Here is a 20,678-nt window from a genome sequence, read left to right on the forward strand (position 1 = left end):
TACAATATAAATTCTAATTATATTATAGCTATTTTAGGATTTATATTTATTTTACAGGTAACTTTGTATTTATTTTAACCAGGTACAATAGCTATTAAATAGTTAAGAACTATTTAATAGCTAAAATAGTTAAAATAATTACAAATTTACCTGTAAAATAAATCCTAACCTAAGTTACAATTAAACCTAACACTACACTATCAATAAATAAATTAAATAAAATACCTACAATTATCTACAATTAAACCTAACACTACACTATGAATAAATAAATTAAATAAAATACCTACAATTACCTACAATTAAACCTAACACTACACTATCAATAAATGAATTAAATACAATATCTACAAATAAATACAATTAAATAAACTAACTAAAGTACAAAAAATAAAAAAGAACTAAGTTACAAAAAATAAAAAAATATTTACAAACATTAGAAAAATATTACAACAATTTTAAACTAATTACATCTACTCTAAGCCCCCTAATAAAATAACAAAGACCCCCAAAATAAAAAAATGCCCTACCCTATTCTAAATTACCAAAGTTCAAAGCTCTTTTACCTTACCATCCCTGAACAGGGCCCTTTGCGGGGCATGCCCCAAGAAATTCAGCTCTTTTGCCTGTAAAAAAACACATACAATACCCCCCCCAACATTACAACCCACCACCCACATACCCCTAATCTAACCCAAACCCCCCTTAAATAAACCTAACACTAAGCCCCTGAAGATCTTCCTACCTTATCTTCACCTCACCGGGTATCACACCGATCCGTCCTGGCTCCAAAATCTTCATCCAACCCAAGCGGGGGCTAGACATCCATCATCCGACGGCTGAAGAAGTCCAGAAGAGGGTCCAAAGTCTTCATCCTATCCGGGAAGAAGAGTAGATCTGGACCGGCAACCATCTTCTTCCAAGCGGCATCTTCTATCTTCATCCGATGAGGACCGGCTCCATCGTGAAGACCTCCAGCGCGGACCCATCTTCTTCCGACGACGTCCAACTGAAGAATGACGGGTCCTTTAAGGGACGTCATCCAAGATGGCGTCCCTCGAATTCCGATTGGCTGATAGGATTCTATCAGCCAATCGGAATTAAGGTAGGAAAATTCTGATTGGCTGATGGAATCAGCCAATCAGAATCAAGTTCAATCCGATTGGCTGATCCGATCAGCCAATCAGATTGAGCTCGCATTCTATTGGCTGATCGGAATAGCCAATAGAATGCGAGCTCAATCTGATTGGCTGATCGGATCAGCCAATCGGATTGAACTTGATTCTGATTGGCTGATTCCATCAGCCAATCAGAATTTTCCTACCTTAATTCCGATTGGCTGATAGAATCCTATCAGCCAATCGGAATTTGAGGGACGCCATCTTGGATGACGTCCCTTAAAGGAGCCTTCATTCGTCGGTAGTCCGTCGGGCCAGCAGGATGTTCCGCGTCGGAGGTCTGCAAGATGGATGAAGACTTCAGCTGGATCATGGACATCTTCAGCCCCCCGCTTGGGCTTGGATCAAGACATCGGAGGAGCTCTTCTGGATCGATCGGTGAACCTGGTATGGTGAAGATAAGGTAGGAAGATCTTCAGGGGCTTAGTGTTAGGTTTATTTAAGGGGGGTTTGGGTTAGATTAGGGGTATGTGGGTGGTGGGTTGTAATGTTGGGGGGGGGGTATTGTATGTGTTTTTTTTACAGGCAAAAGAGCTGAATTCTTTGGGGCATGCCCCGCAAAGGGCCCTGTTCAGGGCTGGTAAGGTAAAAGAGCTTTGAACTTTAGTAATTTAGAATAGGGTAGGGCATTTTTTTATTTTGGGGGTCTTTGTTATTTTATTAGGGGGCTTAGAGTAGGTGTAATTAGTTTAAAATTGTTGTAATATTTTTCTGATGTTTGTAAATATTTTTTTATTTTTTGTAACTTAGTTCTTTTTTATTTTTTGTACTTTAGTTAGTTTATTTCATTGTATTTAATTGTAGGTATTGTATTTAATTAATTTATTGATAGTGTAGTGTTAGGTTTAATTGTAACTTAGGTTAGGATTTTATTTTGTAATTATTTTAACTATTTTAGCTATTGTACCTGGTTAAAATAAATACAAAGTTACCTGTAAAATAAATATAAATCCTAAAATAGCTATAATATAAATATAATTTATATTGTAGCTATATTAGGATTTATTTTACAGGTAAGTATTTAGCTTTAAATAGGAATAATTTATTTAATAAGAGTTCATTAATTTTGTTAGATTTAAATTATATTTAATTTAGAAGGGTGTTAGTGTTATGGTTAGACTTAGCTTTAGGGGTTAATACATTTATTAGAATAGTGGTGAGCTCCAGTCGGCAGATTAGGGGTTAATGTTTGAAGTTAGGTGTCGGCGATGTTAGGGAGGGCAGATTAGGGGTTAATACTATTTATTATAGGGTTAGTGAGGCGGATTAGGGGTTAATAACTTTATTATAATAGCGGTGCGGTCCGCTCGGCAGATTAGGGGTTAATAAGTGTAGGCAGGTGGAGGCGACGTTGTGGGGGGCAGATTAGGGGTTAATAAATATAATATAGGGGTCGGCGGTGTTAGGGGCAGCAGATTAGGGGTACATAGGGATAATGTAAGTAGCGGCGGTTTACGGAGCGGCAGATTAGGGGTTAATAATAATATGCAGGGGTCAGCGATAGCGGGGGCGGCAGAATAGGGGTTAATAAGCGTAAGGTTAGGGGTGTTTAGACTCGGGGTACATGTTAGAGTGTTAGGTGCAGACGTAGGAAGTGTTTCCCCATAGACAACAATGGGGCTGCGTTAGGAGCTGAACGCGGCTTTTTTGCAGGTGTTAGGTTTTTTTTCAGCTCAAACAGCCCCATTGTTTTCTATGGGGGAATCGTGCACAAGCACGTTTTTGAAGCTGGCCGCATCCGTAAGCAACTCTGGTATCGAGAGTTGCAGTGGCGTTAAATTATGCTCTACGCTCCCTTTTTGGAGCCTAACGCAGCCATTCTGTGAACTCTCAATACCAGAGGTATTTAAAAGGTGTGGCCAGAAAAAAGCCAGCGTTAGCTACGCGGGTCGTTACCGACAAAACTCTAAATCTAGGCCTTAGGGTTTATTTTACAGGTAAGTATTTAGTTTTAAATAGGAATAATTTATTAAAGTATAGTGTAGTGTTAGGTGTAATTATAACTTAGGTTAGTTTTTATTTTACAGGTAAATTTCTCTTTATTTTAGCTAGGTAGCTATTAAATAGTTAATAACTATTTAATAGCTATTGTACCTAGTTAAAATAAATTGAAATTTGCCTGTAAAATAAAAATAAATCCTAAGATAGCTACAATATAATTATTATTTATATTGTAGCTATATTAGGGTTTATTTTAAAGGTAAGTATTTAGTTTTAAATAGGATTAATTTAGTTCATAATAGAAATATTATTTAGATTTATTTAATTAATATTTAAGTTAGGGGGCGTTAGGGTTAGTGTTAGACTTAGGTTTAGGGGTTAATTAATTTATTACAGTGGCGGCGGTGTAGTGGGGGGCAGGATAGGGGTTAATAAATTTATTATAGGTGGCGACGGTGTAGGGGGGGGCAGGATAGGGGTTAATAGGTATAATGTAGGTGGCAGCGGTGTCCGGGAGCGGCGGTTTAGGGGTTAATACATTCATCAGAGTTGCGGCAGGGTCTAGGAGCGGCGGTTTAGGGGTTAGTAACTTTATTTAGTTGCGGAGGGCGCCGGTATAGGGGGTAGAACAGTGCAGTTTAGTGTGAGTGCTTAGTGACAGGCTAGCAATAAAGCTGGGAAAAAGCCGAAGAGCAGCGAGATCAGATGAGTGATAACTCTCACAGTCCGCTGCTCATCGCCCTGCGGCTTTTTGTCAGCTTTATTTGATAACTTAGGCGAAAATTTTCAGGTCCGCGGCGGCGATGTGAGGTGAGCTTAGGCGGGCGTATTGGGCCGGCGAAGGCAGGAAAGTTGACACGTTGATAACTACCCCCCTATGACTAGAGTTAACAACTACATAAAAAAAACAGGGTGTAAAGTAAAACAGGATTACCGAGCTGCCAACCATCCAGCATATTGCAGGACAGTCACAGGTTGGTAGCTATGCCCGATTGCTTTTCCTGCTGCTTCCTGCTAGCTCAAATGTCCCTGTTTCCAGAATCAATCCAATGGCTGCCCTGATTCTACCCAGACTCTGCCCACAATTCTGTGCCACCCCACCCACAACACACTGACCCGTTCATAACATACTCCCATCTCTTAAGAATGTTTTCTTCTTATATGGTATATCTCTGTGCTATATATGTATTTATATATTGGTCAAGAGACAAAAAAAATATTTGTTTCTGTTTTTGATGAATATTTGCAATTCTTTTTCTCCTTTTCCTTTCTTTGTTGTTGCTGTAAAACATTTTCAATAAAAACTATTTAACTAAAAAAAAAAAACACATTCCTATCTGTCTCTCCTATCATAGCTTTGCAAAAGAAACACCCACAGGCCACCAAATACAAGTCCTCCTAACCTCCCAATCCCTGGAAGCCTCTGGGGAATGTTGGGAGGCGTAATAATTTGTCATTTTATTAACCTGCCAGGAAGATTCCGCTTTCAAATGCCCACCACTCGATACAGATCATGAGCATGCTGGGAATAGCCAAACGTATAAACTGTCCCCAGTCCTCAAAGCACCCTCGGGACCAACCTGTGTGCAAGAAACAGATGTGCGTCAGTAACAGTGATGCTGTTTGTAATATAAGATTAATTATATTGCACCACAAACAATTTAAATGATAGAATAAATTAGACATGCACATTTGTTTTTCAGTAAAGGGAAATTCATTTATCTTTTTTGAATAAATGTTAAAGATAATTAATTTTTCCATATTTATTACATATGTCTGATAACAATAAATAAACCACTAACAAAAAGAAACTAATCAAATGCAAGCGAGAATTTTTTTTTGTTTTTGTGGTTAAAGCCATAACTCTAAAAATGGGAACAGCTCTTCTGCAGGCGGAAAAAGCTTCATATTTTTCACTATTCAATTCCCTTTTGTCCTTGCCCAGCCCTGACCCCTTTTGAAAAATAAATAAATATATGTTTGTGCTGCTGTTGGCTTGTAGCAGTAGCACTAGTAAGTTCTATTTTAAATTATAAAATTAAACTTTCAAAATTCAAATAGAGTATGCATTTTGAAACAATTTTCTAATGAGCTTCTATCTAATTTGCTTTGTTCATTTTGCTAAACGGCATACCTAGGTAGGCTCAGGTGCAGTAATGCACTACTGGGAGCTAGCTGCTGATTGATGGCTGCACATATATGCCTCTTGTCATTGACTCCCAATAGTGAATTGCTGCTCCTTCAGCAAAGGATACCAAGAGAGTGAAGCACATTTGATAATATAAGTACATTGGAATATTGTATAAAATTGTATGCTCAGTTGGAATCCTTAAAGGTAAAGACTAGACCCAAGATTTAAAGGAAATTACAAAAAAGATGTCATGTTGAACAGTTTCCGTTTGAAACAAATATATTTATATATAATTTGTTGTTTTGTCCCCCCCCCCCCCTAAAAATTCAGATTTCCTTCTATTAGTCTTCATCATAATCATAATTTTATGTAAAGTTCCTCCAAAGGCTTTTTGTGAAGTTCTCAAATTGTAAACTATAACATTTCATTTGAAAACTCCAAAATTTATCTTGAGCTTCTCATATGATTTAGTGGTGTGATAACCTAATGTAGGGGCAATTTGTTTGCGCTTTTCCAATCCATGACATAATACTTTTCCAGCTTTAGGAGATCTTTTCTATTTCATCAGCCTTGACCTCTTAAAAAAAGAACTATTTTGTACTGTTTACAATAGCATATCTTGTCTTTTTGGACAATGTTAGTCACAAAGTGCAGTAAAAATCAGAGCTGTGATGTCGTTCCTCATGCGAGTGTAAAATTATGCATTTATTTTGGCTGTTTTGTGTATGTGCATGTGCGTGTATGTACATATGTATGTGAGATTGGATGTGTTTGTGTGCAGGTATGTGTGTGTATATGTAAGAATGTGTGTGGGTGAAAATGTGTGAATGTACGTTTATGGGTGTATGTCTGTGTATGTGTGCATGCGTGTTTACATGCAAGTGTGTATCTGCGTTGTACACTCTCGTGTGTTATGTGTGTGGTGCACGTGTGTGTGCAAGGTTATTTGCATGAATGTGTATTTAGTAATAATAATAATAAAAAAATGTTTTATATATACAGTAAACTTTATTTGCACATAACACTTTTTTTTATCCTGCTCATCAGTGGTTTAGAAGTGTTTTTACCTTTAACATATGCTGCGATTGACAGTAGTGCAGATCATTGTTGGTCCAGGAGCATATGAAGGAAAACCACAGCAGCACCACCTACCCCCATTAATAGATTTTTGGCCTGTATTGCTCACCCCCCATCCTTGTCTGTTTCATTGTTGTAACAAAAAAGCACTAAGCAGCGGGTTATAGTTGATAGAAATCATTGCAATGTGCATTAATTTGTGAATGATCTTTCTGTCACAGCCCCACAAATGGGGCTGTGGTCTCTACAGGAAGGCAAAGTAGCAGTTTTTTTAAGTGTTGCTAGAAGATACCTATAATATCCGTAGTTAGTTTAATGCCCATGCTCAGCAGAGGATTTTTGCTACAAAAATCATGTGACAATAGAACACAAGTACTATAATATCTGCTTGCTTATCTAGCTGCAGACAGTAGCTATGTACACAATCAGTTTCTTTTTATGTTTATTTTAATTTAATATATATTTTTTCTACTAAAGGAGCATTGTTCCATATCCCTTTAAGGTTTAGATCCAACCCTACCTCAGGTCATACAGATACCAACTTAAAGGCACAGTTTATTACTGTTTTCCATCTAAAGTGGAGGAGAGTCCATGCCATGGCATCCACCAAGAAAAGGGGAGTCTCTATTTTAATTCATTCCTCTATTAATTTCACACATGTATCTACCATTGAGGACCCAGAAGGGAGATATCTTATTGTCAGGGGTCAGATTTTAGACACTGAGATCACTCTATGCAATATCTATGCACCCAACGAGAACCAGCACTCATTCTTTTGTCATATAGCACACCTATTAACACAATGGTCCCAAACTAAGATCATTTTAGCAGGGGATTTTAATATCACGATGTCCCTGATTAAACATACATCTAATAGCTTTTTGACTAACAAGCAACTCTGACATAATCGACTAGTCAAATGTATTCAAGATCACTTATCACCTCACTCCCTAATAGATACATGGGATACATTATATGGAGTAACTACTGATACTCCTTTCTATTCAGCTGCACACAACTTATATGCGAGATTAGACTATGTATATGTTAGCCAGATTCTTCAACCCTTAATACGAAAATCTGACATACATGCCTGTGTATGGTCGGATCATTCCATTGGTTCCCTACAGATAGACGGACTAAGAGATCCATCACGTAGCAAAACTTGGACGTTCGACCCTACATATCTTAAAAACCCGAACACGAAAACACTCTACGAGCATTAACAGAATATTGGACTATCAACACTGACTCCACTTTAAATCCAATAAACATATGGGCAGCACATAAGGTAGTGCTACGGGGATTGCTTATCAAAGAAAAAGCGGTCCAAAACTAAAAATACAGAAATCAACTAGAAGAGCTTTATAGGGAAATAAATTTGCTAGAGAGACAACACAGACTATCGAAATTGACTTCCACCCTAAATATGCTCCAGGCTAAAAAAAAACTACTAATGTCGATGCTTAACTCCCAAGCTACTAGGGCTACTCAAAAACTGAAATCTCGGTATTTCATTTACGCGAATAAGCCGGATAAATTTATGGCCTACAAAATCAGGGAAAGATGTAGAGCATCATCCATCCCAGTTATTGAGACCATTCGGGGTACCTCCACTTCACATCCACAGGAAATAGTCGATACATTTGCAACCTATTATGGGGACTTATACGACGGACACAAAGTCATTCATAACACAACAACAGAAACTCTCACGACAGAATTTTTTGCACATTCCCCCCTGCACACAATATCTAGGGAACACAGGGAAACACTTAATGCTAAGATATCTGCGGCGGATGTGATGGGGGCGATCCGAGATCTTAAACCAGGGAAGGCGGCGGGCCCTGATGGGCTTCCAGGGGAATACTATAAACTATTTGGATCCACACTGCTCCCTCACCTTACCACATTTTGCAACCATATTATGGAGGGCAACCCTGTTCCACCGGAACTCTTATATGCTAAAATTGTAGTGATAACTAAACCTGGCAGAAACCATAGACTTTGTAAAAATTATCGCCCGATATCCCTTATAAATCAAGATTTGAAGATCTTTACGAAGATTTTGGCAAATCGCCTTAAACTAATTATACCCCACCTGGTGCATCCTGATCAGGTGGGATTCATCAAAGATAGGGAGGCTCCGGATAATATCAGAAAGGTGACAAATCTCGTGCAATGGTTGGATAAGACAAAAACGCCTTCTCTGCTCCTTTCATTGGATGCGGAGAAGGCGTTTGATAGAATTTATTGGATATATACAGTGGGGAAAAAAAGTATTTAGTCAGCCACCAATTGTACAAGTTCTCCCACTTAAGAAGATGAGAGAGGCCTGTAATTTTCATCATAGGTATACCTCAACTATGAGAGACAAAATGTGGATTCAAATCCAGACAATCACATTGTCTGATTTGGAAAGAATTTATTTGCAAATTATGGTGGAAAATAAGTATTTGGTCACCTACAAACAAGCAGGATTTCTGGCTCTCACAAACCTGTATCTTCTTCTTAAAGAGGCTCCTCTGTCCTCCACTCATTACCTGTATTAATGGCACCTGTTTGAACTTGTTATCAGTATAAAAGACACCTGTCCACAACCTCAAACAGTCACACTCCAAACTCCACTATGGTGAAGACCAAAGAGCTGTCGAAGGACACCAGAAACAAAATTGTAGACCTGCACCAGGCTGGGAAGACTGAATCTGCAATAGGCAAGCAGTTGGTGTGAAGAAATCAACTGTGGGAGCAATAATTAGAAAATGGAAAACATACAAGACCACTGATAATCTCCCTCAATCTGGGGCTCCACACAAGATCTCACCCTGTGGGGTCAAAATGATCACAAGAACAGTGAGCAAACATCCCAGAACCACACCGGGGGACCTAGTGAATGACCTGCAGAGAGCTGGGACCAACGTAACAAAGGCTACCATCAGTAACAAACTATGCCGCCAGGGACTCAGATCCTGCAGTGCCAGACGTGTCCCCCTGCTTAAGCCAGTATATGTCCGGGCCCATCTGAAGCATGCTAGAGAGCATTTGGATGATCCAGAAGCGGATTGGGAGAATGTCATATGGTCAGATGAAACCAAAGTAGAACTGTTTGGTAGAAATACAACTTGTTGTGTTTGGAGGAGAGAGAACACCATACCTACTGTGAAGCATGAGGGTGGCAACATCATGCTTTGGGGCTGTTTCTCTGCAAAGGGAACAGGACGACTGATCCGTGTACATGAAAGAATGAATGGGGCCATGTATCGTGAGATTTTGAGTGCAAACCTCCTTCCATCAGCAAGGGCATTGAAGATGAAACGTGGCTGGGTCTTTCAGCATGACAATGATCCCAAACACACTGCCCGGGCAACGAAGGAGTGGCTTCGTAAGAAGCATTTCAAGGTCCTGGAGTGGCCTAGCCAGTCTCCAGATCTCAACCCCATAGAAAACCTTTGGAGGGAGTTGAAAGTCCATGTTGCCCAGCGACAGCCCCAAAACAGAACTGCTCTAGAGGAGATCTGCATGCAGGAATGGGACAACATACCAGCAACAGTGTGTGACAACCTTGTGAAGACTTTGACCTCTGTCATTGCCAACAAAGGATATATAACAAAGTATTGAGATGAACTTTTGATATTGACCAAATACTTATTTTCCACCATAATTTGCAAATACATTCATTCCAAATCAGACAATGTGATTGTCTGGCTTTGTTTCCACATTTTGTCTCTTATAGTTGAGGTATACCTATGATGAAAATTACAGGCCTCTCTCATCTTCTTAAGTGGGAGAACTTGCACAATTGGTGGCTGACTAAATACCTTTTTTCCCCACTGTATGTTCACCACCCTTGGGAGGATGGGGTTTGATGGTACATTTATAACAGCCTTACAAGCAATATACTCTCTCCCATTCGCCCAGGTAGCCTCAGCTGGATACAAGTCCAAAAGTTTTCCAATCCTAAACGGCACGAGATAGGGTTGCCCTCTTTCACCACTATTATTCGCCCTTTGTATAGAACCACTAGCAGCCAGAATCAGATCTCACCCAGATATCTCGGGGGTCTCTGTAGCAAATTCGGAGTATAAGCTTTCGCTCTTTGCAGACGACATCCTATTAACCTACCTACCTATCGCTATTCCCTTACACTCTCAAAAATTATTAGAATCCAATTTCGATTTCAAATGGATGAAACATACACTCAAATATCTAGGAATTTTCCTGCCACCACAGACTCATTTATTATATAAATTCAACTATATCCCCCTTTTTAAACAGATCAGACGAGACCTTAGGAAATGGAAAAGTTACAACTTTTCCTGGCTAGGGAGACTTGCAGCTATCAAAATGACTATTTTACCTAGAATTTTATATCTATTTCGATCACTCCCTATAAAGATCAACAGGCTTGCTATAGAAAAGTTGCAAACTGAGCTTCTCTCCTTCATTAGAGGGAGCAAATCTGCTACAGTATCAAAATTTATAATAAATAGACACAAAACACTAGGAGGGGTTGGAGGACCGGCATTGTTAAATTACTATAAGGCCGCTAGAATAGCACAGGATAAAATGCTTTTACAGAAGTCAACAGATGCATTGTGGCCCAGATTGGAGGCAGAGATGGGAGGCTGGGGTGAACCAGATTCAATCTTCTGGGACAGGAAAATTCAACAATTCACTTTATCCCACCCAACACCATACACTTCAGAGCTTACCTTACATACATGGTCGAAAGTGATATTGGGCAACGATCTAATGCCAAGATTCTCTCTTTCCACCCCAATTCAATATATCTTTCCTGACGAGCTAAGACCACAGTTTAAGAAGTGGGAGAATAAGGGACTGTACCAAGTTGCAGACATATTAAATAACGGGAAGTTGCTCTACTTCAATCAATTGCAAGAGAAAGTAGCACTAATACAAATACATTGGTATCTTTACCTCCAACTCAGCTCCTCAGTCAGATCATTTCTCATAGACACTCAGAAGGGAGCCCCTACTATTTTGGAACTACTTTGTAATAGCGCCCATCGCTCCAAGCACACTATTTCCAGACTATACTTGACTATTCAATCTGGTCCACTTAAGACCAAATCCTCGGTTATGACAGCCTGGGAAAGGGACTTGAATATGACAAAAGACCTAGTGGACTGGGAACACCTATTTCAGACCGCTGATAGAGGCCTTTTGAGTGCAGACTTAAAAGAAAACGTTATGAAAACACTTTTCCGATGGTACCTGACACCGGTTAAGACCGCACATATGTCCACACAAGGCAGAAAACTATGCTATCGAGGGTGCGGGGAGGTAGGCACATATCGCCATATGTGGTGGGACTGCGCTGGGGTCAATGCGATCTGGATGAGATTGGCTTCTTTCATGGGTCGCCTGATAGGTGAGGAGATCAATTTCACTATACAACAAGCTCTCTTACACGATCACAACACCTTATATAACAAACACTTAAATACCTTTTTCAATATTCTATGTACGGTCACCAGAACATGTATTGCTAAATATTGGAAGACAGGGGTCCCTACCTGGTCTGAAATAATTAATAAGATACAATACACATACAATATGTACGAATTGGCATCTGGAATCCTAGACAACAAGGACACATTTCATCAAATCTGGTTCTATTGGATAAATGGGGATGCTTCAGACCGGGATCTACCCAATAGGAGTACCATACCTTGATCAACATGCATTACACACTTAGATTAAAAAGCACTACCATGATAAGCTTATCGAGCTGTTGCTGGATATGTTGTCACCTTTACCCATGTTATGTCCCCCCCCCTTTTTTTCAATATAAATTTATGGTATATCTTATTTTCCTTGTCTTACATTGCTCAAGGGGATAAGTTCTCCCCCTTTCTCTTTTATGTCTCTTAGAGGGAGGTCTAGGTCACCATATATGTTATGTTTTACATCATGATTGCGGAGAACTGAGATCTAATTTTTGAATATTTGAGTTATACAAGTTAGAAACTTTATTTGTTATGACAATGTGTTTTATTTTCAATTTGTTTGAAAACGTAATTGGCAAATTTTGATGTAAATGTACTTCATAAATCTTTGCAAACTTTAATAAAAAATATTTAAACATAAAGGGGAGGAGAGTCCACTGCTTCATTCATCACTTGTGGGAAATAAGAACCTGGCCATCAGGAAGAGGCATAGACACCCCAGCCAAATGCTTAAATACCTCCCCCACTTCCCTCATCCCCCAGTTATTTTTTGCCTTTTATCACAGGAGGTTGGCAGAGAAGTGTCGAAAGATTCAGAGTAGTCTCTTATGGAGGGTAGTACTCTTCACAATGGGACTGGAGTTTTAAGTAGTCCTGTCAGCCTCTCAGTGAGAGCATTGGTGAAAGTTAGAGTCCGGAGATACAGGGGGAGTTCTCCTGCAAAACCATCCCGACTCATATTAACAGCTCCTTAAGCAATCAGCGTTGACGAGTTTAGCTGCCTGCTTTTATTCACTCAAGTCCATGTCAGGAGCAACGCTACTAACCTGTCACACTTGAAGGGCCGTGTTCCTGTTCCACGGCGTTGATTCTGGTAAGATCGTTTCATTATATATATATATATATATATATATATATATATATATGTGTGTGTGTGATAACGCAAGAAGACAGGGTCACAGTGTGAATCCTTTTATCTGTATAGAATCTAGGGTAATACCCTCGGAAGGGGGTTATGGAACAGAGGGGATTTTAATATTCATAATAATATTTATTGTGGTTTTTGCTGCACTTGTGTGAGATAAGGCTCTGTCAGTGTGGAACAGTTAGAGAGAGATTGAGGCATGCCTTTTTGGCGTGTCTCTCGCTCAGTGCAGGGGCGGTCCTGCATGGCACTCCATGTGACCGGGTGTGGCCTCAGTAACTTCCTCTTTCGGTGTTCGGAGGAGACGAAAACTGTTTCTTGTAGTCCAGATCATAGGAGATGGTGAGTGCCCCGGCCATTGGAATATAAAGGTGCCATTTAATCAATAATCAAGTCCGTAATAAAGGCACAAGCTATGGAGGACTCTAATATGTTGGAGGATACTCCTTTATCTAAACCTACTAACTGTGTATACCGTTACAGCTCTGTTCCACATGTTATGACAATATTACAACTTCCAAAAAGAAAAAAGTATTTAGTACAACTGAGCCGTCCTCCTCTGAGGGTTCTCCGTCCCGAGAGGTGCGTTACCTACAAGCATCTCCGAAGCAGCTCCCCAGGGCACTACTAACCCTACCACGGGAGGGGCCCTTTGGCCTCCAGATTTCGCCGATCAATTGCAGACGGTGGTCTCTGCGGCCATAAATGCAATGCCTCGTCCTACTAAGCGGAAGGTACGGCACAGCTATCCGTCTCAGGGGTCTTCGACTCCGCTGGATATCTCGGACAGATTATCTGCGGAGGACAATTCCGACTTGTCGGAGGATGTCGCTTCTGAGTCGGAATCTGCTACTTCTAGGCCTCTGTCCACTGAGGAGCCAGATTTCAAATTTAAGATGGAGCATTTGCGTTTCCTGCTGAAGGAAGTGCTTGCTACGCTGGAGGTTCTGGAACCGATGCTACTGGAGGAACCTTCGATCCCTAAATTGGATAGGGTTTACGAGGACAGGGTAGTGCCCTAGCACTTCCCGGTTCCTATCAAAATGGCGAACATTATTAAGAATGAATGGGAGAAACTAGGTTCGCCCTTTTCTCCCTCTTCTTCTTTTAAGAAACTCTTCCCCATTCCGGATGCGCAGCTGGAACTGTGGGGAACCGTCCCAAAGGTGGATGGTACTATCTCCACGCTCGCTAAGAGAACGACTATTCCGCTTGAGGATAGCTCCTCTTTTAAGGAACCCATGGATAAAAGATGGAGTCCATGTTGCGGAAGATGTTCAAACTGACGGGTTTCATTTTCCAACCGGCGGCGGCTGTCGCTGCGGTGGCTGGGGCGGCTACCTATTGGTGTGATGCACTAGCAGCAATGGTCGAGGTGGAAACCTCCCTCGAGGAGATTTGGGATCGAATCAAAGCCTTAAGGGTAGCGCATTCATTCATTTGTGATGCTAACATGCAGATTATTTGTTTGAATGCTAAGACGTCAGGATTTTCTGTTTTAGCTTGCAGGGCTCTGTGGCTAGAATCGTGATCTGCAGACATGACATCTAAGTCTCGCTTGCTTTCCCTTCCATTCAAGGGGAATGTTTTGTTTGGCCCGGGCCTGGATTCTATTATAGCTACAGTCACGGGTGGCAATGGCGCCTTCTTACCTCAGGATAAGAAAGCCAAACCAAAGGGATCTACTTTTCGTCCCTTTCGTGCAGATAAATCTCTGCGTCAGCAGCCTTCTGCAAAATCTGAACAATCCAAGGGATCTTAGAAGCCAGCAAACTCTTGGAATAAGTCCAAGCAGAACAAGAAGCCTGCCGAGTTAAAGTCGGCATGAGGGACGGCCCCCGACCCGTCCTTGGACCAGGTAGGGGGCAGACTATCTCTTTTTGCGGGGGCCTTGAGGAGAGACATTACAGACCCTTGGGTCCTGGAGGTCGTCGTCCAGGGGTACAGGATAGGTTTCAAACGTATCTGTCCAGAGGCAGATTCCTCCTGTCAAACATCTCTTCAAAACCAGAAAAGAGAGAAGCCTTTCTGGGATTTGTGAGGGATCTCTCATCTCTCGGGGTAATCGTCCTAGTTCCTCATGCAGAAAGAGGTCTGGGGTTTTATTCAAACCTTTTTGTGGTCCCAATGAAAGAGGGTACGTTTTGTCAAATTCTAGACCTAAAGAACCTAAACAAGTTTTTGTCAGTCCCATCGTTCAAGACGGAGATGATCAGGTCAATTTTGCCCCTGGTTCAAGAGGGGCAATTCCTGATGACTATAGACCTGAAGGATGCTTACCTTCATGTTCGAATCCACAAGGATCATTTCAAATTCCTAAGGTTCCCTTTCCTGGACCAGCACTTCCAGTTTGTGGCCCTTCCATTTGGTCTGGCGACAGCCCCAAGAGTCTTTACAAAGGTTCTGGGAGCTCTTCTTGCAGTAGCGAGAGCCAGAGGAATTGCAGTGGCTCCGTATCTGGACGATATCCTGGTCCAGGCTCCATCCTTCAGTCTGGCAGAGGACTATTCAAAAGCTCTCCTACTTCTACTTCGATCCCATGGGTGGAAAATAAATGAAGGGAAGAGTTCATTGGTTCCCAGCAACAAGGTGGCATTCCTGGGTACGATTATAGATTCTTCTGCAATGAAGATATTCCTGACAGACCAGAGAAATTACAAGCTGTTATCCAATTGTCTAGCCCTGCAGAGATACTCCAGGACATCTGTGGCCAGATGTATGGAGGTAATCGGGCTAATGGAATCCAGCATAGATGTCATTCCATTCGCCAGGTTTCATCTCAGACCTCTGCAGCTGTGCATGTTGAGACAATGGAACGGCTATCATTCAGACTTATCCCAACAAATATCTCTGGACAGACCGGTGAGGGAGTCCCTTGTCTTGGTGGACCAGACCGGGCCAGTTGTCCCAGGGGACTTCTTTCCTGAGACCATCTTGGGAGATTGTAACCACAGATGCGAGTCTATCAGGTTGGGGAGCCATTTGGGGTGCCAGAAAGGCACAAGGCAGATGGACTTGAGATTAATCGAGCCTACCTATAAACATTCTGGAACTTTGAGCGATTTTCAACGCTCTAAAGGCTTGGCCCCTTCTTCGTCAGATTCCAATCTGACAATATCACCTTGGTGGCTTATATAAACCACCAGGGGGGGGGGGGCGAGAAGCTCCCTAGCAATAAGAGAAGTATCTCAGATTCTGGAGTGGGCAGAGATTCACAATTGTTCGCTCTCAGCGATACACATTCCGGGTGTGGACAACTGAGAAGTGTATTTTCTGAGCAGACAGACGTTTCATCCAGGGGAATGGTTTCTCCACCCCAAGATGTTCCAGGGATCCCTAAGCGGAACTGATAGACTGGCGGTACCCTGGGACTTCAACCTAATCTTACATATTTCCACCGTTGCCCCTCCTACCTCGAGTAGTGGCCCGCATCAAGCAGGAGCAATCTTCAGCTATTATGATTGCTCCGTCGTGGCCGCGGAGGACGTGGTTTGCGGATCTAGTGGTGATGTTGTCTTATCCGCCATGGAAGTTACCTTGTCGCAAGGACCTGCTAGTTCAAGGTCCTTTTCTACATCAAAATCTCGATTCTCTGAAGCTGACTGCTTGGAGATTGAACGCCTAGTCTTAGCCAAGAGAGGTTTTTTCGGAGAGAGTGATCAACACTCTCGTCCAGGCCAGGAAGCCGGTCACTAGACGCATCTACCACAAGGTGTGGAGGACCTACTTGTCCTGGTGTGGGGAACGAGGATACCCTTGGCACAGGGTCAAGGTATCTCGACTTTTGGCCTTTCTCCAGGATGGTCTGGATAAGAGTCTTGGCGCCAGTTCCCTAAGGGGACAGATCTCACCTTTATAGGTTCTGTTGCACAAGAAGCTTGCAGATCTTCCTGATAATCAGTCCTTTGTTCAGGCTCTGGTTAGGATTAGACCGGTTTTCAGGAATCCGGCTCCTTCCTGGAGCCTAAACTTGGTGCTTAAGGTCTTGCAGAGGTCTCCGTTTGAGCCTATGCACGCTCTGGACATTAAGATTCTCTCATGGAAAGTCAGTTATTGACTATTGCTTTGGCATGCAGAGTCTCTGAGTTGGTGGCCTTACAATTTGAGCCTCCTTGGTTTTTCATGCTGACAAAGCCGTTCTGCGAACCGGTTTGGGATTTCTTCCTAAGGGAAGTCAAAGCATCACATTAACTAGGAAATAGTGGTTTCTTCCTTGTGTCCTAACCCATCCTCTTCAAAGGAGAGGTTACTTCATAATCTGGATGTGGTTCGGGCCTTGAAGTTTTATCTTCAAGCCACAAAGGAGTTCAGACAGACGTCGTCCTTATTCGTTATGTATTCTGGAAGGCACAGGGAGCAAAGGGCCTCTGCACCCTCTCTATCCTTTTAGTTGAGGAGTATAATCCGTCTGGCTTATGAGACAGTGGGACACAAGCCTCCTCAGAGGATTACGGCTCACTCGACTAGAGCTGTGGCCTCTTCTTGGGCCTTTAAGAATGAGGCTTCTATGGAGCAGATTTTTAAGACGATTACCTGGGTTATCCTTACTAATTTTTTCAAAATTTTACAAATTTGACGTTTTTGCTTCGGTGGAAGCAGCTTTTGGGTGAAAGGTTCTGCAGGCTGTGTTGCCCTCAGTATAGGGTCCGCCTCCTTTACCCTCCCGTTTTTCTTCATTCAGTGTCCTCTAGAGCTTGGGTATTTTTTCCCACAAGTGATGAATGAAGCAGTGGATTCTCCTCCCCTTTAGATGGATAACATAAATTATGCTTACCTGATAATTTCATTTTCATCGTGGGGAGGAGAGTCCACTGCACCCGCCCATTCTCTGGTGGGCGGACCCAACATTTTTTTCTTTCTTCTGGCACCATTTATACCCTGATATTTATCCTACTGTTCCTTGTTCCCTTGGCAGAATGACTGGAGGATGAGGGAAGTGGGGGAGGTATTTAAGCCTTTGGCTGTGGCGTCTTTACCTCTTCCTGGTTGCTAGGTTCTTATTTCCCACAAGTGATGAATGAAGCAGGGGACTCTCCTTCCCACGATGGAAATGAAATTATCATAATTTATGTTTTTATTATGTTTCTTCAAAAAGAGTGGGGTAGACTCCTTATTGGGTATTGGGTAATCTGTCTGAATGGGTTGATCATATTCTTTCACTTTCCTCACATCTCAGAGATACCAAGCATGTCCTGCAAGTGATTAAAGAGGTACAATGGACAGAAGAATCCAGATGGCTTACTGTGGATGCAATTTCCCTTTATTCATGCATCCCCCCATAATAAGGGTCTTGAGGCCATCTGTTTCTTTCTGGAGCACTACACTGATTTTACAGAATATTTCAGTGTGTAACTAGTTAAGGTTTTGGGCTTTTTACTTACCCACAATTTCTTTTTGTTCGAGGAGGTGTACTATCTCCAGAGACGTGGAACAGCGATGGGGGCTATATTTGCCCCATCATTTGCTAAACTTATTCCTGGGCTTCTGGGAGTTTTTCCACGTCTTTGGGGATAGTAACACTTACAGACACTATATATCGCTGTTGTTCATATGGATAGGCCCTGAGGATCTTATTGATCCCTTTGTTTCCTACCTCAATAACAATGAAATTGGTTTGGGATTCACTTTTGAACATCATTCCAAGTGTATTAATTATTTAGATCTTACACTTGAAGGTATGGATAATGGGTCCATTAAAACAACAGTTTATAGGAAACCAATCTCAGGAAATTCAGTAATGTATGTTACCAGTTGTCATCCTAAACATGTTCCTTTAGCTATAGCCAAAGAAGAATGTATTAGGCTTAAAAGGAACTGTTCAGACTGTAATGATTTCAAAAGGCTCTCTCTTGATCTAGAACACAGACTTAAAGAGAGGAGATATCCTCACAAAGCAATTCAGAAAGCCAGACAGGCAGTGTCATGTAGGTCAAGAGAGAGTCTGTTCGAACCAAAATTGAGCAAAAAGGAGAATTTGGAAGGAATAACTTTTGTTACAGGACATAGTGCACCATATGCACATATATGAACCATAATTCGGAATAATTTCCAAATATTGAAAGCTGATGATGAACTAGTGGAAATGGTCAAAAAGGGTTTAAGGTGCTCTTACAAGAAAAGCCCTACTCTGGGTACAATTTTATCTCCCACACTTCTTCCCAACAAAGTGAACCGACAAAGTTCTTGGTTGAGACATCAGGGCATGTTCAAATGTGGCCATCATAAGTGTAAGCCCTGTGATTATGTAAGAGTTATAACTACCTTTTCTAGCAGTGTGACCACAAAAAGTCTATAAAATTAGTTCATGCATGAACTGTACTTCTAAATATGTGATCTACGTGATAGAATGTACACAGTGCAAAATTCAATATGTAGGACTTACCTCTCGATATGTGAATACAATAATTATGGAACATCATTCCTCGTTCAAAACCACAAGATCTACCACTCCAGTGGTTCAACATTTTGGTATCTACCATAAGGGTGAACTTAATTCATTTATATGGTATGCAATTGAGAGAGTCTGTAGACCCAAAAGAGGTGGAGATATTGACAGTCTATTGGCTAAGCAAGAAGCTTATTGGATTTTTAACCTCGGTACGAGGATACCTAGGGGGTTAAATTCCTGATATGACGTTATGAATATCTGGGAGTAGCTTCCTTTGTATTATATATCTGTAAATGATGGCCAATGAGGTAAAATATACTATCTAAAATCCCCAAATTTATTATTTCAAACTCAGTGTCCACTTTTAGTCTCTTAGAGGTGCCAAGATATGCTTAAGTATGAGATCACTCTGGGGCATGTTTTTCCTTAGGGGACATTATAACCTATAAATATCAAATAATATTAAATTTTAGTGCACTATCATATTTATTACATAATTGAAGATATATGTAATATTTTCTCTTTTGTATTCCTTTTTTATTCCTCTCAATTAGTTACCCACTCCAATATTTGATCTACCATTCTGTTAGTGGTCTTGTCATATGTTAAGAACAGTCATAGGTATATGGTATATATGTTTGCATTTAATAGGGGAATAGGTAAACTTAATTTCTCCTGTTAAGTGTGGTCAGTCCACGGGTCATCATTACTTCTGGGATATTATCTCCTCCCCTACAGGAAGTGCAAGAGGATTCACCCAGCAGAGCTGCTATATAGCTCCTCCCCTCTACGTCACCTCCAGTCATTCTCTTGCACCCAACGAATAGATAGGATGTGTGAGAGGACTGTGGTGATTTTAATTAGTTTATTACCTTCAATCAAAAGTTTGTTATTTTATAATAGCACCGGAGTGTGTTATTCATTCTCTGGTAGAATTTGAAGAAGAATCTACCTGAGTTTTTTCTATGATTTTAGCCGGAGTAGTTAAGATCATATTGCTGTTTCTCGGCCATCTGAGGAGAGGTAAACTTCAGATCAGGGGACAGCGGGCAGATTAATCTGCAAAGAGGTATGTAGCAGTTTATTATTTTCTGACATGGAATTGATGAGAAAATCCTGCCATACCGTTATAATGTAAACTCAGCCTTAAATGCAGTAGATGTAGCTGGTATCAGGCTGTCATGTATGTATATTTTACACTTCAGTATTCTGGGGAATGGTACTTCACTGGATTTATACTGTATGCATAGACTTAAGCTATTTTGCAGGGACTTGCAATAGGTTTTAAATAACAATTAATTTATTGAGGTTAAACGTTTTTTTGCTGGCATGTAAAATCGTTTATTTC

At 41.1% G+C, this 20,678-nt stretch overlaps 1 protein-coding gene across 1 annotated transcript in view; it reads right to left on the bottom strand.

The window, feature by feature from the left end:
- The window catches only part of LOC128642753 (multidrug and toxin extrusion protein 1-like), a 433,625-nt gene that overhangs the window by 158,258 nt on the left and 254,689 nt on the right, over positions 1 to 20,678 (bottom strand). Inside the window, exon 10 of the mRNA XM_053695544.1 lies at positions 4,586 to 4,699. Coding sequence (XP_053551519.1) covers positions 4,586 to 4,699 — 114 coding nt within the window. The remainder of the gene's footprint in view (positions 1 to 4,585; positions 4,700 to 20,678) is intronic.

Source organism: Bombina bombina, chromosome 12, assembly GCF_027579735.1.
Source record: "Bombina bombina isolate aBomBom1 chromosome 12, aBomBom1.pri, whole genome shotgun sequence".
Lineage (NCBI taxonomy): Eukaryota > Metazoa > Chordata > Amphibia > Anura > Bombinatoridae > Bombina > Bombina bombina.